The following is a 26,786-nucleotide window of genomic DNA, read 5'->3' as shown; positions in this document are numbered from 1 at the left end:
TCTAGGTGAGTGATCACACCATCGTGATTATCTGGGTCGTGAAAATCTCTTTTGTACAATTCTTCTGTGTACTCTTGCCATCTCTTCTTAATATCTTCTGCCTCTGTTAGGTCCATACCATTTCTGTCCTTTATCGAGCCTATCTTTGCATGAAATGTTCCTTTGGTATCTCTGATTTTCTTTTCATGTCCAACAAAAGAGTCTGAAATGCAGTACTTGGATACAATCTCAAAAATGACAGAATGATCTCTGTTCGTTTCCAAGGCAAACCATTCAATATCACAGTAACCCAAGTCTATGCCCCAACAGTAACGCTGAAGAAGCTGAAGTTGAACGGTTCTATGAAGACCTACAAGACCTTTTAGAACTAACACCCAAAAAAGATGTCCTTTTCATTATAGGGGACTGGAACGCAAAAGTAGGAAGTCAAGAAACACCTGAAGTAACAGGCAAATTTGGCCTTGGAATACGGAATGAAGCAGGGCAAAGACTAAGAGTTTTGCCAAGAAAATGCACTGGTCATAACAAACACCCTCTTCCAACAACACAAGAGAAGACTCTATACGTGGACATCACCAGATGGTCAACACTGAAATCAGATTGATTATATTCTTTGCAGCCAAAGATGGAGAAGCTCTATACAGTCAGCAAAAACAAGACCAGGAGCTGACTGTGGCTCAGACCATGAACTCCTTATTGCCAAATTCAGACTTAAATTGAAGAAAGTAGGGAAAACCACTAGACCATTCAGTATGACCTAAATCAAATCCCTTATGATTATACAGTAGAAGTGAGAAATAGATTTAAGGGCCTAGATCTGATAGATAGAGTGCCTGAGGAGCTATGGAATGAGGTTCGTGACATTGTACAGGAGACAGGGATCAAGACCATCCCCATGGAAAAGAAATGCAAAAAAGCAAAATGGCTGGGGAGGCCTTACAAATAGCTGTGAAAAGAAGTGAAAAGCAAAGGAGAAAAGGAAAGATATAAACATCTGAATGCAGAGTTCCAAAGAATAGCAAGAAGAGATAAGAAAGCCTTCCTCAGCAATCAATGCAAAGAAATAGAGGAAAACAACAGAATGGGAAAGACTAGAGATCTCTTCAAGAAAATCAGAGATACCAAAGGAACAACTCAGCTCAACATTGTTCAAAACTGAGCTTGTAAGTTTTCTCCTCAATTGTGACCCCTTTCTGAAAGTCTCTATGTAGGTGAAGGGTTCCCCTGTTCATCTAGTCTATAAACTGGTTATTTTCCCAGGAGTCATCCTCCGTCTACCCCTACTTCCCTTGTCTAATCCATTACAAAGTCTTGTCTTTTACTTTGTATCTCTTGAATCTCCCTACTTCTCTTGTATCTCTTGAATCTCCCCACTTCTTTCCATTTTCCCCACTGTTTGGTCACAACTAGGGAGAAGGAAATGGCAACCCACTCCAGTATTCTTGCCTAGAGAATCCTGTGGGCAGAGGAGCCTGGTGGGCTGCTGTCCATAGGGTCGCACAGAGTCGGACACGACTGAAGCAACTTAGCATGCGAGCATGCATTGGAGAAGGAAATAGCAACCCACTCCAGTGTTCTTGCCTGGAGAATCCCAGGGACAGAGGAGCCTGATGGGCTGCCATCTATGGGGTTGCACAGACTCAGACATGACTGAAGTGATAGCAGCAGCAGTCACAGCAAGCCCCAGCTTAATCTAGGTCCAATTAGGAGAGAGAAACAGTGTAAAAATTTGATCAGGGGAAGTTTGATTTCAGGAATTATTAACTGTAATGGGACAGGAGTAATGAAGAATTGGCTAGAAATAAGAGAATAGGATGGAGAAGGCGATGGCACCCCACTCAAGTACTCTTGCCTGGAGAATCCCATGGATGGAGGAGCCTGATAGGCTGCAGTCCATGGGGTCGCTGAGAGTTGGACACGACTGAGCGACTTCACTTTAACTTTTCACTTTCATGCATTGGAGAGGGAAATGGCAGCCCACTCCAGTGTTCTTGCCTGGAGAATCCCAGGGATGGGGAGCCTGGTGGCTGCCGTCTATGGGGTCGCACAGAGTTGGACACGACCGAAGTGACTTAGCAGTAGCAGTAAGAGAATAGGAGGTGGGGCTAGTGGTAAAGAACCCTCCTGCCAATGAAGAAACATAAGAGATGCGGGTTCTATCCCTGGGTCAGGAAGATCCCCTGGAGGAGGGCATGGCAACCCACTCCAGTATTCTTGCCTGGAGAAGTCCATGGACAGAGGAGCCTGGTGGGCTATAGTCCATAGGGTCGCAGAGAGTTGGACATGACTGAAGTGACTTAGTACGCACCACAAAAGAATAGGAATAGCAGATAGAAGGAACAGCTACTGCCCCTAGGGGTGACGTGGAGTGTCCAAGGCTGAAATCCAGACTTTTCTGAAAATCTGTCCACTGGAACCTGTCAGGAATGCTCTCTTTAGTGCAATAAGGGAAACTTTACAGCGAGGCCTCTTGCTGTGCTACCGAACTGCTTGGGGAGGAGGGACGTGCCCAGTGAAGCTGCTGGCTGCCGTGCACCACTGAATCCAGGCACTGGAGACTGAGCACAGCAAGAGCCTGCTGCTGAGAAAGCTGTGCATGATGCCTGCAAGGGAGCCCACAGGAACCAGGAAGCCAAGCCCTTTCTTCCAGTGCTGTGTCTCCACCACCCTCTCCTGACAGAGCCTCAGTGGCAGCTGGGGGAGAAAATCTAAAGGCTCCAGTCCATTCACAGAGCAGGCAAAAGGGGTGAATTTGGAGCTGAGGGCCACTACATTGATAAGTGGCCCAGCCCATCCCTTTGATGACTCAGCCACCATATGTGCTTTGGCATACCCTTGAACTCGCATACTACTACCACCGCAATGAAGAAGACAACTGTCTTTATGCCTTACAAAAACAGCTGCCCTTCTTACAAGAGAACAGTTACCAACCTTTCTCAAACTGAGATGCAGCTCCAAGAGTCATGTATCCGTTGATAGTTACATATTTGTTGTTGTTCAGTCACTAAGTCACCTCCGACTCTGCGACCCCATGAACTGCAGCACACCAGGCTCCTCTGGCCTCCGCTACTTCCTGAGTTTGCTTGAATTCGTGTCCATTGAGTCAGTGATGCTATCTAACCATCTCATCCTCTGCCACTCCCTTCTCCTTTTGTCTTCAATCTTTCCACTCCCTCCTCCAGTGGGCCACATTTTGTCAGAACTCTTCTTTATGACCCATCTGTCTTAGGTGGCCCTGCGTCTCATGGCTTATAGCTTCAATGAGTTATGCAAGCCCCTTTGCCCCACCAAGGCTGTGATCCATGAAGGGGCTAGTTATATATATTACTGCACAAATCAGTCACAGCCACACTGAATATTATGTTCCCTGAAGACTTTGGTTGTAGAGTTAACAAGGTAACTTAAAAATGGGAAGAAGAGAAAAAATGGTTAGTACATACAGATTGTCATGTACATGTAACAAGCAATTAGAAAATGAGTAAAGCTACTTAGAGTCCTCATTTCTGTAAGTGGTCACCATGCCGTGATTGATACCAATGCTTGCTTCTTCCACCACAGCTCTGTGTTTACTCTGCTCTTAGTTCAAACCGCAGCTATTTAGGTTATTATTTTTTTTTTTTTTTTTACATTGCTAAAACAGTATTTTATTGATATCAGAATGTTTGGGACCTAGTAAAATAATTTCTTGCCCTGAAAATAATTATTGATTCTAGAAGTTTCATTCTATCTTATTTTTGTTTTTTTTTTATTTTTTTTTTCTCTCTCTCTCTCTTTTTTTTTTTGTTTAGGTTATTTAAATTAGGTTAAATATTTAGGTTATTTACCTGGTGCAATGACCGGAATCATCAGTCTCTAAGGGCCTGGCTCCTTAATCATCCGGCCCACCCCCCCCAACCCCCATTTTGCTTGTTGTAGTTTTTCATTAACCTTTGCTATTGTACATGGGCTTCCCTGGTGTTTTAGTGGTAAAGAATTCGTCTGCCAATGCAGGAGACTCCAGTCAATCCCTGGGTTGGGAAGATTCCCTGGAGAAGAAACTGGCAACTCACTCCTGTATTCTTGCCTGGGAAATCCCATGGGGAGAGGAGCCTGGTGGGTTACAGTCCATGGGGTCGCAAAGAGTTGGACATGACCTAGCAATTGAGCATGCAGGCACATTTAACATAGTCCATCTTACCTCCGTTGTGTAGAAGCAACTCAGTTTCCCTTTGGTAATCAGGATCAGTCATTCAGACAAATACAGGTTATACTCTCCCACTGTACTCCCCCCACCCCCTGGCCATCTGTTGGTTCACTAGCATAAAGAGCTTAAAATGTCCAGGTGGTCATCTCATCTTCCAATTCAGTGGAACCATTGCGTGTTCTAGTGGGGAACTCCTTCTTTGGGAACTAAGATCCCCAAACCAGTGGGGCTTTCAATTGTTGGGACTGGAAGCGAAAATTCAGTGAGAAGTCTATTAGGAGCAGTAGAGGAGTCACTCTGACACCCATGTATTTTCTAGGCCCATGTATTAATATTTTGGCTACAGGGGAAAGAACACCATACAGTGGTCTCTGATTCAAAGCACATATTACATCCCGTATAACAAGCACTGCTGCTGCTGCTGCTGCTAAATCACTTTAGTCGTGTCCGACTCTGTGCGACCCCATAGACGGCAGCCCACCAGGCTCCGCCATCCCTGGGATTCTCCAGGCAAGAACACTGGAGTGGGTTGCCATTTCCTTCTCCAATGCATGAAAGTGAAAAGTGAAAGTGAAGCTGCTCAGTTGTGTTTGACTCTCCGCAACCCCATGGACTGCAGCCTACCAGGCCCCTCCATCCATGGGATTTTCCAGGCTAGAGTACTGGAGTGGGGTGCCATTGCCTTCTCCAGAACAAGCACTACGGTACTGTAACTTTTTTGTTTGTTTGTTTTAGGACCTATTTGCTCATTTATTTTTAATTGGCTGTGCTGTGTGGCTTGTGGGATCTTAGTTCCACAACTGGGGATTGAACCCAGGCTTTTGGCAGTAAAAGCACTAAGTCCTAAACCACTGGACCGCCAGGCAGTTCTCTGGTGATTCTTTCAATTAGGCTACCCACTTTCAGATGACATGTATGTGGTAAGTCCAGTTAATCCTATGGGTATGAGCCCATTGCTGTGCTTGCTTTGTTATAAAGAAGAATTCTTTGATCACATACAATGCTGTGTGGAATGTCATGATGATAAGGCATTCTGAGAGTCCATAGATGGTGGTGCTGGTAGAAACATGGGCAGGGAAGGTAAATCCGTATCCAAAACAACATTTCTATTCCTCTGAGGTTGGACCTCTGCTCCTTCAATAATGGAAGATGGTAATCAGCCTGGCACCAGGTGGCTGGCCAATCCCCATAAGGAATAGTGGCCATACTGGGCACTCAGTGTTAATCGCTGGACTTGCAAATTAGATCCAGATCTGCGGACCTAGACAGCATATTAAAAAGCTGAGATATCACTTCACCAACGAAGGTCGATATAGTCAAAGCTATGGTTTTTTCCAGTAGTCATGTACTCACAGTAGTTATGTGAAGGATGAACCATAAAGAAGGCTGAGCGCTGAAGGATTGATGCTTTTGAACTGTGGTGCTGGAGAAGACTCTTGAGAGTCCCTTGGACTGCAAGGAGATCAAACCAATCAATCTTAAAGGAAATCAACCCTGAATATTCATTGGAAGGGCTGTTGCTGAAGCTGAAGCTCCAATAATTTGGCCACCTGATGTGAAGAACTGACTCATTGGAAAAGACCCTGATGCTGGGAAAGAAAGATTGAGGGCAGGAGGAGAAGGGGACAACAGAGGATGAGATGGTTGGATGGCATCATCAACTCAATGGACGTGGGTTTGAGCAAACTCCAGGACATGAAGGACAGGGAAGCCTGGCATGCTGCAGTCCATGGGGTCGCAAAGAGTCAGACACAACTGAGTGACTGAACAACAATACAAGTACAACTCAGATCACAATAGCCTGTATTGTTGAACCCATGCATAGTCTCTGTCCTTGCCACCATAGCTCATGAGGTCACTGAGCAAGTGCTAGGGACGGCTGGAGGAAGAAGTGCTGGTGACATCCACGAAGCATCTCACTTGTGTACCCCTGACTATTACGGATCTCTAATGCAGCAGATGCCTTTTGGTGGGCATTCATATGGAACACAACTATTATTGTGAATAGTCTTACTCAAGTTGTCCGTCCATATACCTCTTCCCCAGTCTTCTTTTTCACTAATGTTATAATCCTATGCCTTCTGAATTCTGATCATCCAGCCAAATCATTGGCAAATGCCTCTGAATTAGTCTAGATCTGTTCTTCTGGCCATCTCACACTCCAAACAGTGAACAACCAAATATATTGCTTGAGGTATGGCCACTAGAGGATTTTCCTTTATTTCTGTCTTTCAGTGTCACCCTGAGTGGGGATGAAGTGCTGCAACTGTCCGCTTACTGGTTGTACCAGCATAATGTACAGATCCATCCATAAACCTGGCTTGAGTTTTGTCTTTTCTTGGCCAACTGACCTGAAGGAACACCCCAGGAGGCAATGGAACAGGAGTTGTATCAGGAATCTGCTCAAGGATTTCTCTGGTGGCTCAGTGGATAAGAATCCACTTGCCAATGCAGAGGACATGGGTTTGATCCTTGGTCTGGGAAGATTCCACGTGCTGCCGGGCAACTAAGCCAGTGTACCACAGCTGCTGAGCCTGGGCACCCTAGAACCTGTGCTCTGCAACAAGAGAAGCTGCCACAGTGAGAAGCCTGTGCAACAGCAATGGAGACCAGCACAGAAATTTTTTTTTTTTTTTTTTAAGGGCTCTTCTCATGTTAACTTGGGCCTTTGGCCCTGTCTGAGCTTGGTCTTGTGTGCTAGGTTGACACATGCCCAGCGTGGCAAGGTGTCAGACGGCAGCCTGACAGTTCATGATGGGAGGGCCAGGCTCCATGACCACTTGATGTCCTGTTGTTAGGTGCTCCATCTCCACCACTTGCCATAAACTATTTCTTAAAGGAGAATAAGTATTTGCAGAAAAGGGCATAGCCTTGCTCCAAAATCCTGGAGTTCTGCACTGTGATTCTCCTACTGGTCCTTGCTGGAGGCTCCATACAGCATTCCTGCTTGCCATGAACACTTCAAGATATCATAGATTTCCTGGGTAATAAGGCCCAAGTACTGGAGTATCTGTTCTGCCACCTAAATTTACTGCAGAATCTTCTCTTTTTCTGGTCTCCATGAAGCTACAGTTATACAGCTGCAAGTGACTCCTAGATCGATCAAAATAGCACACTCAAATGTGATATGTGTTGTCTCCAAAACTCAAATGTCCTACTGAATCGCCTGTGTGTGTGTCTGTGTGTTAGGTCACATGAGGTCCAGCACCTTTATGGAGCTGCTTTGCATACTTTCAACCACTGACCCCAAGAAACTTCACTGAGGTGACCGTCCCTGAATTGTATTGGGGTTAAATCCCATTCTCTTGTTTGTGTGTGTCTTATTTTTTAAATTTTATTTTTAATTGGAGGATAAATTGCTTTACAATATTGTGTGGGTTTTTGCCATTGTGTATGTCTCACCAAGACATTTAAAAATACTTGATACAGGATGGTTGAGGATCCACCTGCCAATGCAGGGGACATGGATTCGTTCCCTGGTAATATTCCTGGTAATATTCCATATGGGACACCTAACCCCTTGAGCTGCAACTATTGAGCCCACCTGCCACAACTGCTGGTCCTGCATTCTAGAGTCCATGCTGTTCACCGCAACCAGAGAGTAGCCCCTGCTCGCCACAACTGGAGAAAGCCTGTGTGTAGCCAAAGACCCAGTACAGCCAAAAATAAATAAAATTGAAATAAATAATAAAATACTTGATACTTCCTGCTTCTTGGATGTTATGACATCCCGTGTCATCAATATAGTGGACTTCTGTTAAGTTTTGTGGGGTATCAAAATGATCAAGATGTCTGTAGACTTTTGATGATAGAGAGTGGGAAAATTGACATCATTCTTATGCACAAATGTGAAGGTACACTGTTGGCCCCACCAGGGAGAAGCACATGACTTCTGAGGACCTTTATAAACTAGCATGGAGGATGAGGCATACAAAGTGGCAGAGGCTGTGCTGTATCAGTAAAGATGCCAAATCAGTAGATATGCAGTATCAGCAAAGATGATGCTGGGTCAGTAAAGATGCTGATACGTCTGGGACAACATCTTCCACTGGAGTCAGCATCTGATTAAGTTTATGATTGTCTGAAGTTTGTGATTGCCAAATTTCTCCCCACATGCACTTAGGGTAATCTTGTAAAGCACAAGTCTAACTGAATCATTTGTTCCCCACACCCTGATCTCCCTCTTAAGACACTTCTTGGCTTTTACAATACAGACTGAAATCCTTAGCCTCTCTAGTCTCACCTCTCGGGACTTTTATCCTGATCTTAATTCCCAGACTCACTGGCTTTCATTCTGTTGCTCAAATGTACCACCAGATACCAGGCCTTTGTGCCATCTGCTTCCTCTGCGTGGGGTGCTCTCTTTTTGCCACTCTTCATTCACCTCTCTGGCCTTTGTGTCTGCTCAATACCCTGCATAGCTCTAATTGATGGCACCTGAAGTTTCCCATTTTGTTTTCTGTGATTCTGCGATTAATGTCTGCGTCCTCAACTAGACTCTAACTTCCAAAAAAGCAGACAGAAACTTTCTTTTGTGCCTAGTCATAGGTGGCTCAGGCTGTAAAGAATCTGCCTTTGATGCAGAAAGACCTGGCTTTGATTCCTGGGTCAGGAATATCCCTGAAGAAGGGAAATGGCCACCCACTCCAGTTTTCTTGGCTGGAGAATTCTGTGGACAGAAGAGCCTGGTGGACTACAATCCATGGGGTCGCAAAGGGTCGGACATGACTGAGAACACTTTCACTTTCTAGGGAAATGCTTGACACCTTGGAGTCAATGACTAATAGTGTCCATTAAGCAAATGGCATAGTGCTGAGTGTGTGTTCTCTGTAGCCTTCTTTTGCACAGATGATTTTTTTTTTTTTTCTGGTCTCTTTACACCGCTCCCAAGGTGTTGATGAGATGTTGAATGGCATCACCGACTCAATAGACATGAGTTTGAGCAAGCTCCAGGAGATACTGAAGGACAAGGAAGCCTGGGGTGCTGCAGTCCATGGGGTCACAAAGAGTCGGACACGACTTAGCAACTGAACAACAGCAACAAAGGTGTTGACAGTAGATGCAGGTGTCTGAAATGCTGGGGACCACTGTTCAGGCTGACTGTCATGTCCTGTGTGCCGTAGCTTGCAGTCCTTTGTGGGGGATATGTGGTAGGCTTCCACCACGACTGTCTGAACAGGGGTCTGGGCTCATGTGTCTTTACAGCTGTGATTTCAGCAGATGCTTCTTGTTTGGAGACCTCAAACTCTGGCCAGTTGGAATTGCAGATGGGAAAGAAGTGAAATCCATGCTTTCTTAGCTGGATGTCACAACATGTGGAAAACGCATCCCAAATTTGAAAGATCTATACAAGGGAAAAATTTGCAGTGTACGGGACAATAAATAAATAAATATACCTGATATATTTTTACTGGCAAGATAATAAAAAGAACATCCTGGTATAAAATCAGGCAAGGGACTTCCCTGGTGGCGCAGTGGATGAGAGTCCGCTTGCCATAGAGGGAACATGGGTTTGATTCCTGGTCTGGGAAGATCCCACATGTCACAGAGCTACTAAGCCCGTGCACCACAACCACTGAGCCTGTGCTCTAGAGCCCATGAGCCACAACTACTGAAGCCCTGTGCTCCGGAACAAGAGAAGCCACCACAACGAGCAGCCTGTGCACGCAACAAAGAGTAGCCCCTCCTCATAGCAACTGGAGAAAGCAAGTGGAATCAACGAAGACCCAGTGCAGCCAAGAATTAATCAATTAATTAAAAAAAAAGAAAATCAGGCCAAAAACCCAAATAGGCATTTCATGAAAGATGAAATATAAATGGCCAAAAAACATGCTAAAAATAGTTTACTTAGTAACCAAAGAAATGCAAATTAGAATAACTAGAGGTCTTTTAAACTTTAGCAAAGATTTGAAAGATTGCTAATATTCAGGGTTGATGAGAGTGGAAAAAAGGCACTCGTTTACTGTTGAGGCAGAAATTGGTATGGCTGGCACAGAGCCAGACTGATAACACAGGCTATATTAGAAGTAAAGATGTACATAGTTTTTGTCCCCAGAATTTCATGTCTTGGCATTGATTCTAAGGAAGTAATTGGACTGGTAAACAAAGATATTACTTCCAGGATTTTTATTCTTCACAACATTGTTGATAATAGTTGTTTTAAAAAACAAGGAGTTTTTGTCAAAAAAAGCATGGAGCAGTGATGATAGGTATCTATATTTATTAACATGAAAAGATTTTTTTTTTAATTTAAAAAATTGTTTACTTTCCTTGATTGATGTATAGTTGATTTACAATGTGCTAGTTTCACACACACACACACATATATATATATACTCTTTCATATTTCCATTCTAGGTTATTATAAGATATTGAATATAGTTCCCTGTACTATATAGTAGGTCTTTGTTGTTAATTTTATAGGAAAGATTATTTTAAATGAGCAAAGTAGTTTACAAAACAGTGTGTATAGGGTATTCCCATATTTGTAAATCTGTTATATCTATCTTTGTACGTGTGGGGAAAGGTTTGGAATAATATGTTATATATGTTATAAATGTTACAATGATTGTGTTATAGATTTAAAACTTCAGTTATTAAGCAGGGGGACATAACCATAATTGTCTTTATTTCTCTATAACTGAACTCGTTTTGGCTTGTAAGTTCCTCACACTTAATATTCCCATTTGAAAACAACCCAGTCCCTTCTTGTTTAAAATGCAGCCAGCTCATCTTGGGTGACTACCCACTGAGCCCTCCTTTTGTTTCCCCTGAGACTGGTTGACAGATTACACTGTCTTGAGGAGAAATGTTGGCAACTGTGCTCTCCTGGGCCCTCCAGGTCCCTGCCACCAAATGTCACTCATCTTGCCTGTCTTTGCTATCTCGTGTTGGCTGCACAAGTATGGCTTCTAATCCTCTCCAGGTCTTTGAAACATTCACTGCTTTGTCGCCAACGGTGGGCTCTTGTGAGCCCATACATCTTGTTAGGAAAAAAGCATAGAGCCCATCCTGATGGCCTCTGGGCTATGGGGTGTGCTGCTCTTCTGTATCAAGTCAAAGATGATTGCATCTGCCCCATCACTTCATGGCAAGTAGGTGGGGAAACAATGGAAACAATGACAGACTTTATTTTCTTGGGCTCCAAAATCACTACAGATGATGACTGCAGCCATGAAATTAAAAGACACTTGCTCCTTGGAAGAAAAGTTATGAACCAACCTAGACAGCATATTAAAAAGCAGAGACATTACTTTGCTGATAAATGTCCATCTAGTCAAAGCTATGGTTTTTCCAGTGGTCATGTATGGATGTGAGAGTTGGACTATAAAGAAAACTGAGCTCTGAAGAATTAATGCTTTTGAATGGTGGTGTTGGATAAGACTCTTTAGAGTCCCTTGGACTGCAAGGAGATCAAGCCAGTCAATCCTTAAGGAAATCAGTCCTGAATATTCATTGGAAGGACTGATGCTGAAGCTGAAACTCCAATACTCTGGCCACCTGATGTGAAGAGCCAACTCATTGGAAAAGACCTTGCTTGATGCTGGGAAAGATTGAAAGCAGGAGGAGAAGGGGGCAACAGAGGATGAGATGGTTGGATGGCATCACCTCATAAGTTTGAGCAGGCTCCTGGAGTTGGAATTGATTCTAATGAAATAATTGGACTGGTAAACAAAGACGTTACTGCCAGGATTTTTATTCTTCACAACATTGTTGATAATAGTTGCTTTAAAAAACAAAAATGTTTTATGAAAAAAAAAAGCATGGAGCAATTAGCAGCGATGTGTTGGAGTTGGTGATGGACAGGGAAGCCTGGCATGCTACAGTCCATGCGGTTGCAAAGAGTCAGACATGACTGAGTGACTAAACTGAACTGACTGACTGAGGGGCTCCCTCTGAGGTGGCTCCCAAGCCCTCCTACCTAGGTCCCTCCCAGAGTCCACTCTGATGTGTCCTCCTCAGTCCATACCCTGGCAACTGAAGAACAAGACCCCCATGCACTGGGGCCCTAACCCCTCCTAGGGCTTCTCCTTCCCACCTTCTTTTGGAGTGCAGGGTGCTGAACACATCTCAGAGACTCCTGCGTCTCAGCTGTAGGCTCTTCCTGCCAATTCTCTCCTCCCACAGCTGATCAGCTCCTGATCTTTTTTTTAAACATTTATTTATTTGGCTGCATTGGGTCTTAGTTGTGGCACGTGGGATTTTCATTGCATCATGTGGGATCTTTCGTCATGGCACATGGGCTCCAGAGTGTGTGGGCTCAGTAGCTGCAGTGTATAGGCTTAGTTACTCCATGGCATGTAGGATCTTAGTTCCCTGATGAGGGATCGAACCTGCATCCCCTGAATTGCAAGGCAGATTATTAACCACTGGGCCACCAGGGAAGTCCCAGTTCCTGACCTTTTGAATGAAGCCTCCTCTTTGGTTATCAGGAGCTCATTCTTATGCTTGTTTTCAGGGTTAACAGTTAATGCCTCCTCTCCTCCAGGCTGTAGATCTTCATCTTCCCAACCAAGCTTTTTTCAAAATGTAAAACACTCTTTGTCTCAGAGAGATCAAACTTGTAATTTAAGTGATGGCATTCAAGACAAAAGTCCACTATAGATTTACAAAAAGACTTCTTTAAAACTTCAAATTCGGAGGCCAAGGGTTTGTGTCCATCATCCCTGCCTCAACAGCAGGTTGTATAATAAGCTTTCCCTGCTTGAACAGTGGAGCCATTCAGGGTAGAGCCAGAGTATAGCCAGATGGACTGAAAAAGTCTGTAGTTCAGGGGCAAAGTCTCCATCTGCTATAGCTGTCTCCTGGGACTGGTAGGATTGTGGGTGATTTCTACCCTTTTTTCATCTGCAGTTTCTGAATTTTCTACAATAAACATGTGGTTATTGTTGCTCAGTCGCTAAGTCGTGTCCGACCCCATGAACTGCAGCACACCAGGCTTCCCTGTCCTTCACTATATCCCTGAGTTTGCTCAGACTCATGTCTGTTGAGTCAGTGATGCCATCCAACTTTCTCATTCTCTGTTGTCCCCTTCTCTCCTCTCGGCCTCAGTCTTTCCCAGCATCAGGATCCTTTCCAAACATGCATTTCTTTTATGATAGGAAATATAATGACAAAAGTTCTAAGTGAAGGGACACTTTCAGGCATTTAGGTCTGTGATGCTGAAGATTAATTTTGCAGGGTATATTTTGAGTTTGGGGCACCCTAACTCATCTCAGTGGAAGGACTCTTTGGTGGGGGCGGGGTCACAGGTAGGGATCAGGCTGGAAGCAGTGACAGGAGGAAGAGGCGACATGGACATCTCTTTCGCCAACACGGAGCAGAGTGAGGCAGCCCCCAGCCTGGCTTACATTCAGGGAGGGGCTGTGGCTTCTGCAGCATCTTAAAGGGCAGTGTGTTTCCTTTCAGGACAAGGAGATGGCACTTTGTTGGCTTCGTTACAGACGCTCTATTACCTGGGAACCAATCCTCAGTGTGCCCAGCCCCAAGCGAGCTTTGAGGAGATAAATCACAGCAGGAAATCAAGCCACCCTCACATTTCTAACAAAAGTTGCAAGTTCAACAGTGCTGCAGTCCATGGGGTTGCAAAGAGTCACACACGACTGAACAACAACCATACAAAAAGATAAAAAGAAAACCCCCTTTTACGTCGTAACAAAAAGCAACAGGAAAACATTCACATACAAACGTGCCCAATCACCTTCCACCAGGATTGAGCCCCGCTGTGCCCGCTTTCGACCACACCAGGGATTTCCTGATGTTTAAAAAAAGTTTAAGGATTTCACGTGTCTGTCTTTTCTGGGACTTTCTGTTCCCACTTTTATTCTTCCGAATTCTTAATTTTGTGAAAGCGTTAGCAGAGTGATTGTAAAAGCTAGCATCTCATGCACATGGAGATGGGAGTGACGCCAGCACAGGATTCTCCCTCCGCTGTCCTCTTGATGCCAGGACTTAGAGAAGGACTGGGGGCCCACGACAAGGTCCCATCAGCCCAGTGCTGGGGGTGTGGTGAGAGTTGGGCTGGCACTGGTGGGATGTGCAGGTGGCCCTGGGCCGGAAGCCCCATCTGCATTCCTTGTCCAGAAGACGAGGCCTTGGCCACCCCTCACTCACAAAGTGGACGGAAGTGCCTCTGGTTCCAGGCTGTGGTTAGAGATAAGACATACCAGGCTGACCCAGGACCGAAGGCACAATCTGCAGGCCTGTGGCCTACCAGCCTCAGAGCCTTTGGAGGAAAGGAGATGGGGAAGGGGTGCATGGGAATGAAGCCCATGCTTCTTCTCAGTGTGGGCAGGGCAGGAAGCCAGAGGTGGGGTCTTGTCATATGGAGAGTCCTGAAGACCACCTCTCCCAGCTCTGCCTTTGTCGTTGAGAAGAGTGAGGGCCAGAGAGAGGTGGTGTGTCTTGGCTGGGGACCCACGGCCAGGGGCTGGTAGAGTTCAGACCAGAGCCCAGGCCTTCTGTGCCAACCAATCCTCTTCCTGTTTCAGTAGGGCCTGAAGGCACAGCTCTTTCTGGCAGCTCCCTGACCCCCGCCCCCGCCCTCTGGCCCCAGCAGCTGCCATCAATGGGGAGGAATGACATTAAACATGTCCCTGCAGGGAGGGTCTGAATTGTTACAGACACTTCCTCCCCACCATCTCCCCCAGGGGCTTGTGATTCTCGAGGGTCTCTGGAGCAGGCTGGACTCCCCTCCACCCGCAGATGGGCCCTGGAGAGTAAGCTCCAGGAGGGTGGAGGTGGGGCTCACTGTTTTATTCACACCTCTAGCCCTTGCTCCGAGAATGTGGCCTGGTCACAGGTACTCATTGCATTGTAAAAAAACGAGTGAAAAGAGATGAATACATGACCTTCGTGTTGGGCGTCTTGCTCTGGACAGAACTGTGAAGTTGCCGGGTCTGTTCTCAGGGGCGCTTCCCTTTCCGGAGGCACCTGGCATGGAGGCTGCCTCTGACCTGCCCCTCTGTCCTAAGGGGTCACCTCTGACCCAGTGGCATTGAGGGAGAGAGGGAGGAGTCTCAGGTAGGAGGAGTCAGGCGATGGAGGAGTTCCTGGCGTCTTTGGGGAGCAATGTCTGGTGTCCCCTGAGTTTCAGGAAAGGCAGGGCTTGGTGCAAGCACATTTGGTACTAAGGATCAGTGAGTGCAGAGGGTGGTCTGTGAGGGGAAAGCCATGGTCGGGCACGGAAGCTCCCCTCTGGGCTGGAGGGTGGGGCCAGCGAGCCAGGAGCTGGGCCTGGCACTGAACACCACGGGGATTCTGGGCAGGAGGGTGAGCGGTTTTGAGAGAGGACAGTCAAGATGGCGGTGCCGGGGCCCTCAGGAGCCTTGAGTTCAGCCTGTGAGGAGCAGGATGGAAGATCGGAGGCTGCCTCTTTCTGCTTGGGGACAGAAGAGCCCCGCCTCCCGATGGGGGCAGGGCCGTCCCCCCATTCCGTCAATGGGAGTCTGGACTCACCTGCCATGGCTGTGCATTCTCATCAGAAGTGGGGGCTGTGGACACACTGGAGAGGACTGAACGGAGCCGCACATGTCCCCAGGGCCTGCCATGGGACAGTATTAGGGCCCTGAGCCTTGCACCCCTGATTCCCAGCTCTAAGAGGTTGGGGAGGCTCCCCCACCCCTGTAGGGGCAGCTCTCACTCCACCTGCCACCTGACGAGAGCTCTTGGTGTGACCTTCTTGATCCCTCAGGCCACCCTCCAAGCCACAGGCCTTCAGGGTGTGGAGCCAGAGGACACACAATATGTACCCGCCCCCACCCCCACTAAGCACACACTGCTCAGTGAACAACCCCCATCCCCGAAAACACATCAAACCACACTCGTTAAAGCTGCCCCCCCTTCCCATGCGCTCAGTCCCTTCAGTCCTGTTTGACTCTTTGCGACCCTCTGGACTGGAGCCCGCCAAGCTCCTCTGTCCATGGGATTCTTCAGGCAAGAATACTGGAGTGGGTTGCCATTCCCTTCTCCAGGGCGTCTTCCCGACCCAGGGATTGAACCCAGATCTCCTGCATTGGAAGGCAGGTTCTTTACCAGTAGCACCATCTGGGAAGCCCCTTCCTTCCCATACTCCTCCCTTTTCATCCTTTTGTGGCTTTTTCTTGACTTCTCTGAGACTGCCTTGTCTTTATAGGAGGACACCTCCCAAGGTGGAGGGTTGGGTCCAGGCAGCATGTGGGCTGGCACTCCGGGGGCTGCCCTGCACTGAGAACTATGGACTGGGGCGGGGGTAGGGGAGGACTCTGGGGGCTGAGGCAAGTCCTGGAACCAGCTGGCAGGGGTTAGCATACCTGGCAGGCCATGTGGGCATCCCAGCCACTGGACACCAGAGTCTGCAGCCGGGGCGCGTTCTCCTCCACGAACCGCTCACACTGAGGGAGGAGACAGACACAGGGCTGGGTGAACCCAGGCCCGGGGCAGGGCCCTCCTGCCTTAACGTCTGGCCTCCCCACTTATGTGGATCCTCTCAGAGCTCCCTGGGCCTGGTGTAGGTCCAGCCCTCAGCCCTCAGTGAGCAGCTCTGGCTGTAAGACTGAACAAGCTGCTGGGTGGAAATGGGGGTTTCCTTCAGGAAAACCAGGGACTTCAGAGATGGAGACTGAGGGGCAGAATCTTGGCCCCATCCTTCCCTCCCCTCTCCATTTCAGTTCTGGAAGCCACCCTGAAGTTCATCTGGTCCTAGAGACCTCATGAGGGGAGCCCTCTGCGGGAAGCAGCCTTCTCCAAGAGTCAGCAGGCGTGTCACCCACTCTCAGAGAACATCAGGGCTCTGGGACCCCAGTCCCAGGCCTCTCCTGCTGGTGGCTTGGTCCCCACTGAGTCACACCGGGAGGAGCCCCGGGGCAGGGACAGGACTGGGACCTGGAGAGGAGGCCAGGCCTTCTCTTGCTCAGCTGGCCCGCCATTACTCATCTCCTGGCAGGTGACCAGGCCTCTCTCCAGGTCCATGACGAGGCCTGCTGTCCTCCTGAGCCCGTGCCCCTGGGCCAGAGACGTCTCCTGACCTTTTGCCCTAAGTTACAACCACATCATTGTTTGTCCTGCATCCTGTCTGCGTCTGAGCACCTTAAGGGCAGAGGTCCAGACCACTCTGTGTGTCTCTGGGAAACCTGTCTTGGACCCAACCCTCCACCTCAGGCAGCCCCTGGGTCCCAAGCCCCACTGCATGCCTGCCCCTCACCTTTTGCCTGTCCAGCCAGGTGCCCAGGCAGGCCTGGCGCATTGCCTGTGGCGTGGCCTGCTCACTGCTGTTCCCTGCCTGGGTGGTCACAAACATGCAGAGCTGGCAGTCAGAGTCTTGTGGCAGCCATTCTCCAGGCACGGACCCCAGGGCAGGGAGGGCTAGAGAGAACAAACAGCCTCATTCCTGTTCTCACTGGGGCAGTGCAGATGGACCCGAGAAGGGGAGGGGATGGGAGCGGGTGATGGGCAGGGGCTGGGGCGGCAGGCTCACCTGGGCCAGCGCTGTCCTCACTGGAGCACCGGAGGACGAGGCCGCAGACCAGCTGGGGCAGCATGCGGCCTAGCAGCGTGTCCAGGAGGATGACCGAGTAGCGCTCAACCAGGCACTGGCAGATGCCGCCCACCAGCAGGGGGACCACGTGGCACACCTGGGCCACAGTCATGGCCAGAACACCCTGGGGTGGGGGCCGAGAAAGGACAGAGTGGGACCTTCCCCCGAAAGACCTGCTCAAGGTGCTTTGCAGACCTTCCCTGGGGGCCTTGGAGAATTACTACGCTGCTTGCAGGTAGACGCTGAACATCAGGGAGTCCAGGGGACTTGTCCAGAGTCACTGCGCTGGTGCGAGAACCAGGCCACAGACCCCCACTCTGACTTCAAAGACTCTGGAATTGTTGAAATTCCAAAGTTTTCCAGAGAGGTAGACACTGCTCAGGCCACATGACAGCCTGGGGCAGAGGCAGAACCAACCCGAGTCTTCTCCCTCCTGACCTGGCGGTGCCATGCTTCCCCCACAGGTGGACAAGCTCCTGTCTGTGGCTCCCAGAGTCAAGAAGTCCCTGGTTTCAGGAGGCCCATGGGGAAGTAAGGAGTTCCCCCACCCAACCTCACCCCACCCCACCCTTGATTCCAAACACAACCTCCCTGCTGAAGAGCAAGGAGACAGAATGCAGGCACCCTTATGCCTCCACTTCTTTATTCATTCAGCCAATTCATGTAAAGAATTGGCTTTTCACTTTCATGCATTGGAGAAGGCAATGGCAACCCACTCCAGTGTTCTTGCCTGGAGAATCCCAGGGATGGGGGAGCCTGCTAGGCTGCCGTCTATGGGGTCAAAGAGTCGGACACGACTGACGCAACTTAGCAGCAGCAGCATACCTCAATTTTAAAGAAAGGACCGGTATGTGGCAGGCTGGTCTGGGCCCTCCCTGTTCCTGCCTTTCATACGTGAAATAAGCTACAAGGATCTACTGCACATCTCAGGGAATGTAGCCAATATTTTATAATAACTATAGATGGAGTATAACCTTTGAAAGTTGTGAATCATTATATTGTACACTTGTGAGTTATATAATATTTATATCAACTATGTTTGTGTGTGTGTCCCCAGTTGCTTCAGTTGTGTTTGACTCTTTGTGACCCTGTGGACTGTAGCCTGCCAGGTTCTTCAATCCATGGGATTTCTCAGGCAAGAATACTGGAGTGGGTTGTCACTTCCTCCTCTAGGGGATCTTCTCGACCCAGGGATCGCACCTACACCTCCTGAGTCAGATTTTTACCTGCTGAACCATCAGGAAGCCTTGTACATCAACTATACTTCAATTTTCGGAGAAGGCAATGGCACCCCACTCCAGTACTTTTGCCTGGAGAATCCCATGGAAGGAGGAGCCTGGTAGGCTATAGTCCATGAGGTCGCTAAGAGTCGGACACGACTGAGCGACTTCACTTTCACTTTTCACTTTCATGCATTGGAGAAGGCAATGGCAACCCACTCCAGTGTTCTTGCCTGGAGAATCCCAGGGACAGGGGAGCCTGGTGGGCTGCCGTCTATGGATGGGGTCACAGAGTCGGACATGACTGAAGCAACTTAGCAGCAGCAGCATACTTCAATTTTAAAGAAAGGACCGGTATGTGGCAGGCTGGCCTGGGCCCTGTTCCTGCCTGAAGCCCCTGCTGTCCCTCAGCATCAGGACAGCCAAGGACACCTCCCTGGCTGTCCCTCCTCAGGCTCTTTTGCTGGCTTTTTCCTCTTCCTCCACCTGGTCCACCCCACATCCCTGGATTTAAATCTTGTCTGTAGCCATGACTCTCAGACTGACGTCTCTGGACCTGGCCAGTGACCAGGCAGGCTGCCTGCTTGTCGCCTCCTCCTGTATGTTATACAGGCAACTCGAACTTATCACGGCCAGGAGAGAAGTCCTAATTTTTCTGCCCAGACATGTTTCTTCTTAAATCCACCCATCTCAGTGGGGGTGGGGGGCATTCCAAAGAGCCTGTCACTCAAGCCAAAGTCCATAGAATCATGGCTGACTCCCCACTTGTCTTCACGCCCCTGGTCCCCTCCATCACCGAGTCCTGCAGAGCCCACCTCCCAGACAGACCCCAGTCCCCCTGCTAGTTCCAGGCCTACCGAGCTCCCTGCCATGGTCTCCTAAGGACTCGCCTTGCTCTCATTCTTCTCTCCCTTCTGCCTGATACTATCTTCAAACACCAGGAGAGAGATCTTGCTAAAGTGTAAATCCAGTCATGGCTCCTCCTGCCTGAAACCCTTCCACAGCTGTGTACTGCCTTCAGAAGAAAGCCCAGGGCTTTCCTGGTGGCTGAGTGGTAAAGAATCCAGGAGCCACGGGTTCGCTCCCTTCCCCAAGAAGATCCCACATGCAACTAAGCCCATGCGCCACAACTATTGCAACTATTGTGCTCTGCAACAAGAGAAGCCACCAAAATGAGAAGCCTGAGCCCTGCAGCTAGAGAAAAGCCTGTGCAGCAACAAAGACCCGGTGTAGCCAAAAATAAATAAATAAGTAAAATTGTAAAAAAAGAAGAAGCGGAGCAAAGCCTGGTGTCCCTTCACTTGGCCTACCCTCTGCTCCCTTCTCAATCTCTCCCTGCAGGCTGCGCGCTGCAGCCCAAGCTCATTCTGCTTAAGACCCTTTGCCCATTGGTTTTAGTTGTTCCCCAGGTCTCAACCTCAGGGACGCTTCCTGACCAAGCATCCCACCCCCATTCTCCTATCACTGTTCCTTCCATCTGTCTTAATTCTCTGCTCTGAACTCATCACTACCTGAAAAAAATCTCTCCCCCCGCAGTGCAGACTCAGGAGGGTGGACACGCCTTCAGTGAGCAGGCAGCCATACTGGCCCCATCTGGAAGGGCCAACAGGGCAGGTCTCTCCTCACCTGGGCCCCATTTCAAGGCAGGGCCGTCGGGTGATGGTCACTACAAAGTTTGGAAGACTCCATGCTCAGGGTGGGCAGGGATGGGGTGTCCATCTAATTCTTCTTTTGTAAAATGAAAGCACCTTTTCTTGCCCTCTTCCTTCCCTCCTTTCCCTCTCTCTTCCTTTCTTCCTTTCTCTTTCTCTCCCTTTCTTTCTCTGTCTCTTTTTTCTTTCTTCCTTTCTCTCTCCCTCTTTATTTCTCTCTTTTTCTTTCTTTCCCAGCAATTTGGTATAGATTTTACTGGAACATTGTTTCACTTTGTTTCTGATACATACGTATTCCAACCCTCAGGCTGAATAGAAAACTTGAAAGCACCATTTCCACAAAGACAACTAGATTCTTTTCTGTATTTTGACACCTGGCATAGTGCCTGGAGGGCTTCTCTGGTGGCACAGAGGTAAAGAATCTGCCTGTCAATGCAGGAGACCTAAGAGATGCAGATTCAATCCCTTGTCAGGAAGATCCCCTGGAGAAGGGAATGGCAACCCACTCCAGTATTCTTGCCCAGAGAATTCCATAGACAGAAGAGCCTGGTGGGCTACAGTCCATGGAGTCGCAAAGAGTCGGACACGACTGAGTGACTGAGAACACACGCATAGTGCCTGGCACACAGTGAGGGCTTCGCAATTGTTGAAGAAGCTCTAGTCCTGGCACTTAGAGGCCCAGCCCGAGGGCAGGGTGCCTCGGGTGGGAACAATGCACAAATGGCCCCCTCCTAACCTCTGAGGATGGATGGGGGAGGTGGAGCAGTGCGGAGCCCTGTGGCCTGGACGACTCACCTTGGGAATCACAGCCTGGATCCGTTTGATCAGAGTCCGGCAGAGCCAGCAGTAGGGGATGGGAATGGGGAACAGCTGCTCAGAGAGGTCCTGGTGGAAGAATCATGCTGGAGGCAGGCTGGACAGCAGGCTCGCCCGGGCTCTGCTCACCAGCCTCGCCTCCTTCTCCTCTCCTCTTTCTCAAGCCTTAGGCCCTGTCTGTATTTGCTGGTGCCCTTCCCGGCTCTGGCCCTCCCAGGTCAAGTGCTCCCAGCCTCCAGGGCCTCGGCTCTGGCCCTGGGGCTCTGGATCCCCACCTCACCTGTGTCTGAGGCCCAGGCTTGGCCTGGGGGACCCCTGGCAGCAGGGGGAGGGCCAGCTTGTCCAGCAGAGGGCCCCATGGCTCTGGCCCCTTCCCTGGCTCTGGGTGCCTGGGCTTGCATAGGCCCACGTGCTGACAGATGAACTTCGGGTTCTAGGACACAACACAGGGTGAGGGGGTGGTTAGGGTTGGGGAGGGAGCCCCACTCCTGCTCAGTCTGGCTCAAGGATTCAGATACCAGGCCACTGTCTTTGGCCTGGAATGAGGGGAGCAGGCTGGTTTGGGGTTGTGGTTTAAGATTCTGTGGAGGGGATGGGAGAGACCAAAGGCAGAGAGGGAGGTCATGTGGGGACTTTGGGGCACTTGTCTGTGGATGTGTGTGAATGAGTGTGAGTATGGATGTTTGTGAGAATGAATGAGTTTAAGTACATGAGACTGTGTCTTTTGTGTGAGTGTGCAGATGATGTGGGTTTTTGTTATCTTTTTCTGGAGGAGAAACTCAAATTTTTTTAGGCAAATTGTTATTCCTTTTGCATTTTCTGTAATAAGCCTTTAGACCCACATATTAAACCACATGGGCACTGCCTTTCCTTAATCAAGAATGTGAATTGTGGATTCAAAGGACAGAGGTCAAAATCAAAGCTTGACCAATTATTATCTGTGTATTTTTGGGTATCCATGGGACTGACTGTACCCCTCCAGGCTCCTCTGTCCATGGAATTTTCCAGGCAAGAATACTGGAGTTTGTTGCCATTAACTACTCCAGGGGATCTTCCTGACCCAGGGATCGAACCTGTGTCTCTTGCATCTCCTACATTGGCAGGAAGATTCTTTACCACTGGAGCCACCAAGGCTTCCCAGGTGGCTCAGTGGTAAAGAATTCACCTGCAATGCAGGAGACTGGGGTTTGATCCCTGGGTCAAGAAGTTCCCCTGGAGAAGGGAATGGCAACTCACTCTAGTATTCTTGCCTAGAAAATTCCTTGGACAGAGGAGCCTGGTGAGCTACAGCCCACAGGGTCGCAAAGAGTCGGACACAGCTGGGTGACTAAGGACACACCTTCTTGGGTGTTAACTTCTCTGAAGCAGTTGTTGGAAGATTCCTTTAATTACAGTATTTTAAGGACTTAAAGCTTGGAGCCTACTCAGAGTTAGCACAAAGTAGAATTTGTTATTCTTGTGGGATGCTGTGAGTTTTACCTGAGATTGTGTGTCTGTAGTATGGATTTGTGACCCAGTGTATGTTTGTATGAAGAGCGTGAGGGTGTGTGTAGGTGTTTGCAAGTGTGCAGACCCACTGTGTACAGCTTAGTGGGTGGGGCTGTGATCTGGGCACCAGTTGAGGGGCACTGAGTTTCCTGGACTGGGTGTGGATAGGCGCGCGCGCGCACGTGTGTGTGTGTGTGTGTGTGTGTGTGTGTGCTGGGGTAACATATGTGGGGGTAACTCTGAGAAAGGGCAGGCATGGAGGCTGTGAGGGAGGCAGCCTGGAGGCTAGGTGGGCAGGCCTCACCATATGGCTCTGGAAGTGCTCAATGATCAGAGGGAAATAGGTGTCCAGCAGGTGGCGACACAGGGGCGCCAACAGTTTCAGCGGAAGGACATCGCACTCCTGCTCCAGAAATTTGCGCACTGAGTCCTGGGAGGCAGGCCAGAGAGAGGACTGTTAGCCTGGCCTCTCTGAGGTCTGCCCCAAGTGAGCCCCTGGACATGGGGCCACTGCCTAGCTGACTGGTCGCCTTTGCCCAGGGCCCTGGAGTTTGGAGGGTGCTGAAGGAGCTGTGTGATTGGGCACAGGAAGGGTAGCTCCCCTTGGGAACGACTGTGATGCTGAGATCACTCCCAGAGCCCTCTCTCGACCAGGAGACCCCTGGTAAACCCAGGCATCACCCCCAGCCTGGAGATGCTCCTTTAAGAGGCTCACTTCTTCTTCCATCTCTTAACCTCCAAGCTTCAATTCAGGGTATGGGCCTCATTACCTGGAAAATGGCCTCCTTGGCCATCTTGGTGAGGAGGCGGGAGATGTTCTCACATTCCTGGCACAGGTCATCCTGAGGAGAGGGCCCCAGGGTGGAGCACGTGATGGGGGGCATGCTCCCAGCTCAGGTGGCTAAGGCTGACAGGGCACTCCAAGACACAGGAAAGTGTCCATGATCCCACCCCATCCCATTCATCCCATTCCATCCCACCCTGTCCATCCCATTCCATCCCATTCATTCCATCCCACTCATCCTACCCTGTCCATCCCATATCACTGCATCCCATCCATCTCATCCCATCCCATCCCATCTCACCCCATCCATGCCATCCCATTCATCCCACCCCACCCTATCCATCATATTCTATCCCATTCCACTCCATCCCATCCTATCCCCTACAGGGGCTCCAATCCATCAGGCACATCCAGAGTCTACCCAGGACCCTTTACCCTGAGCCCTTTTGTCTCCCTACATCCTTGGGTAGTACTCACGGCTTCCACATGTCCCCAGACTTCCTGCAGGCAGTGCCCTAGGGCTCTGCACTGCAATGCTTGCTCCAGACTTTGACACCAGAACTCGGGGCCCTGGGCACAGGCCAGGGAATAGGTGATCGCAGCAGCTGTGGTTTGAAGCCAGAGCAACCTTGGGATCCATGCCACACCTGGTGCACTGGCCTCCCCCAAATTTCCACACCTAATTTTACTGGGATGCATGGCTCTTAAACCTGCTAGAGTCAGACAGCTCTGGCTTCTGCTCTGTGTGTGTATGCTAAGTTGCTTCAGTCATGTCCAACTCTTTGAGACACTTTGAACTGTAACCCCCCAGGCTTCTCTGTCCCAGGGATTATCCAGGCATGAATGCTGGAGTGGGTTGCTATGCCCTTCCTCAGGGGATCTTCCTGACCCAGAGATCAAACCCGTGTCTCTTGCATCTCCTACACTGGCAGGCGGGTTCTTTACTGTAACATCACCTAGGAAGCTCTCTACCTGCTCTGGTGCCCACCAGCTGTGTGACCTTGGACAAGCCCTAGAGTCTCTGAATCAAGGCTCCCTCTTCTTTAAAATGAGGATAATGTCCAGACTAAGGATAATGCTTGGGACAGAACCAGGGCTCAGCGAATGGTGGAGCAGTTTGCAATGCCCCCTCCACCCTAGGCCTGGAAGGTGGGGAAGCAAGGGGAGGCTGGGGGGACTCACCAGTGCCTGGACCACAGAGTATGGGCAGCAGCAGAAGCCATGGAAGCAGGTGTGACTTGGCCATGGCACCTCCACAGCCTGGACACCCTGCTTGGGGCGGGGGCCCTTATAGCTGGGGGCTGGGGTGTGGGGGCAGGACTCTGTGGGAGCAGCGATGACCTCAGTGTTTGTCTTTGCCCTAGAGAGCCCTCCAGATGCTTTGATCCCCACCTCTTCCCAGCAGTGACACTCCTGCCTGCCCCCCTGGCTACCCCCACCCTGCCATATCCTGCCCAATGATCTTCCCTGGTCCCTTTGCCGCCCTCCCACCCCCAAACACACATTCTTCCTCTCAGGGGCCTGGACTCCCTCCAACCTGGGGGCTCTTGATCCTTCACATCCAATCCCATCTCCCTGGGTTACAGAAGGGGAACTGAGACAGGACCAGAGTAGCAGGAGTGACTCCCCTCCCTTCTCTACCTGGGGCCTCTCTGGCCTCCTCTACTCTTGAGCAATGACTCTTAAGAGCTTCCTGCCTGGCTCTTGACCAGGGGCAAGCCCTGGAGGGGCGAGCCTGGAGATGGCCACCTACCGCAACCCTCTCCTTATTTTTTCCTCCAGAAAACTCCTCTGCTTCTCTGAGAACATGGCCGGCATCGCTCAGAAGAGCGTTTACATGAAGCAAAGAGAAAAAAAAAAAAAAAAAACAACCAAGTGTCCCAAGTATCTGAGACAAGGGGCACAGCTTGGCAGCTCAGGGGGAAGAAACTGTCCTTTGCAGTTGCCTGGTCAGGCCCCCCTGGGCAGCGCACATACCAGAATAAGCTGACCACCTAGGAGGGGCAGACACAAAGGGTGAGAGCAGGGAGTCAGGCGCTGGCTCCTGGGCACCACTGTGGCCACCCATGTGGCTGAGTCCTGGGGTGCCCTCTCCAGCAGAAGATCACGGGTACTACCTCTGGCTCAGGCAGGTGGGAATCAGTACCACTGGACTCAGGATAGCCGAAAGACTCTCAAGGTCACAAGGGGTTCGGGCAGTTTCTGTTGGCCTCAAGCCCTCGTCAGTATGACAAATGGTTGCTATCATGGGAGTCAACCAAGAGTGTGTGTAAACATGTGACAAACATGGGTCCCCGCGATTTGCGTTCCTCCCAAGAAGGTGGGACTGGTGAGTGTTTAACAGAGGAGCTGCCCTGGGCACACTCAGGACTGCCCTAGCCGCAGAGGGTGGGGGCTGCCTCCGGGGTGTTGGTCAGGGTGTCTAATTGCCTTCTTGCTCACAGCACACCGCAGGGCAGGCTGGTTCAGCGGGGAGGCTCAGGTTCATGCAGTCACTCTGGGGCGCAGGCCCATCCTTCCGCTTGTTCTGCTGTTCCCCAGGCCTTGGGGTCCTCCCCTGGTTCCTCTGTATCTGGACGGCAGAAAGACGGGTGGGGAGTTGAGGATCAGGCCCAAGAGTAGCCTTCATTTCTGCTCCCAGTTCATGGGCCAGGACTCCATCACACTGTCCCACTTAATGGGACACTTAATGGGACTCCCGGGCGCCCAGGGGAATGGGACCTGGGGCTGGACACATGGCCTTGTCTCAGATCCATCATGCTGAACACAACACTGTGTGTTCTGGGGGGTTTTCTGGATAGTGTTTCCATGGCTTCCATCAAATCCTCAAAGAGCCGCTCTCACCTTCTGAGATAGCCCATGCTCTATCTGTGGAGTATGTTTCTCTCTAAATAAATCCACTTCTTAGCTTTCACTTCGTCTCTCACTGAATTCTGTCTGCAATGAGACATCAAGAATCTGAGCCTCATTAAGTCTTGAAACTTGGCACTGTGGATGCTTGCTGCTCTGGACTCACATCCTCTTGACATGGTAACTCCAGATGAAGGAGAGTCTCTTCCAGGGTTCATGAATTAATCTCAGGGACGCCTACATTTGGCTCTAATTAGGTCACATGTTTCCAAACCAATTG

At 49.6% G+C, this 26,786-nt stretch overlaps 1 protein-coding gene across 3 annotated transcripts; it reads right to left on the bottom strand.

Moving 5' to 3' along the window:
* Positions 1 to 13,973: 13,973 nt before the first annotated feature.
* On the bottom strand, positions 13,974 to 24,916 carry SFTPB (surfactant protein B). 3 transcript variants are annotated; one of them, XM_027555534.1, is made up of 11 exons: positions 24,839 to 24,916; positions 24,134 to 24,261; positions 23,643 to 23,714; positions 23,177 to 23,302; positions 21,665 to 21,817; positions 21,364 to 21,453; positions 17,637 to 17,820; positions 17,364 to 17,524; positions 16,474 to 16,554; positions 15,641 to 15,725; positions 13,974 to 15,521 (listed from the first exon to the last, which is right to left on the bottom strand). In XM_027555534.1, the coding sequence occupies exons 1-10, from the start codon at positions 24,900 to 24,902 to the stop codon at positions 15,663 to 15,665; spliced, it is 1,122 nt and encodes a 373-aa protein (XP_027411335.1). In that variant the 5' UTR covers positions 24,903 to 24,916; the 3' UTR covers positions 13,974 to 15,521; positions 15,641 to 15,662. The 3 variants fall into 3 exon arrangements, with proteins under 3 accessions (XP_027411335.1, XP_027411336.1, XP_027411337.1); XM_027555535.1 differs by having other exon boundaries at positions 13,974 to 14,326; XM_027555536.1 differs by having other exon boundaries at positions 17,637 to 17,751; positions 24,839 to 24,913.
* Between the last annotated feature and the right edge of the window lie 1,870 nt (positions 24,917 to 26,786).

This window comes from Bos indicus x Bos taurus, chromosome 11 (genome assembly GCF_003369695.1).
Source record: "Bos indicus x Bos taurus breed Angus x Brahman F1 hybrid chromosome 11, Bos_hybrid_MaternalHap_v2.0, whole genome shotgun sequence".
Lineage (NCBI taxonomy): Eukaryota > Metazoa > Chordata > Mammalia > Artiodactyla > Bovidae > Bos > Bos indicus x Bos taurus.
This window is presented reverse-complemented; position numbering and strand designations above follow the sequence as displayed.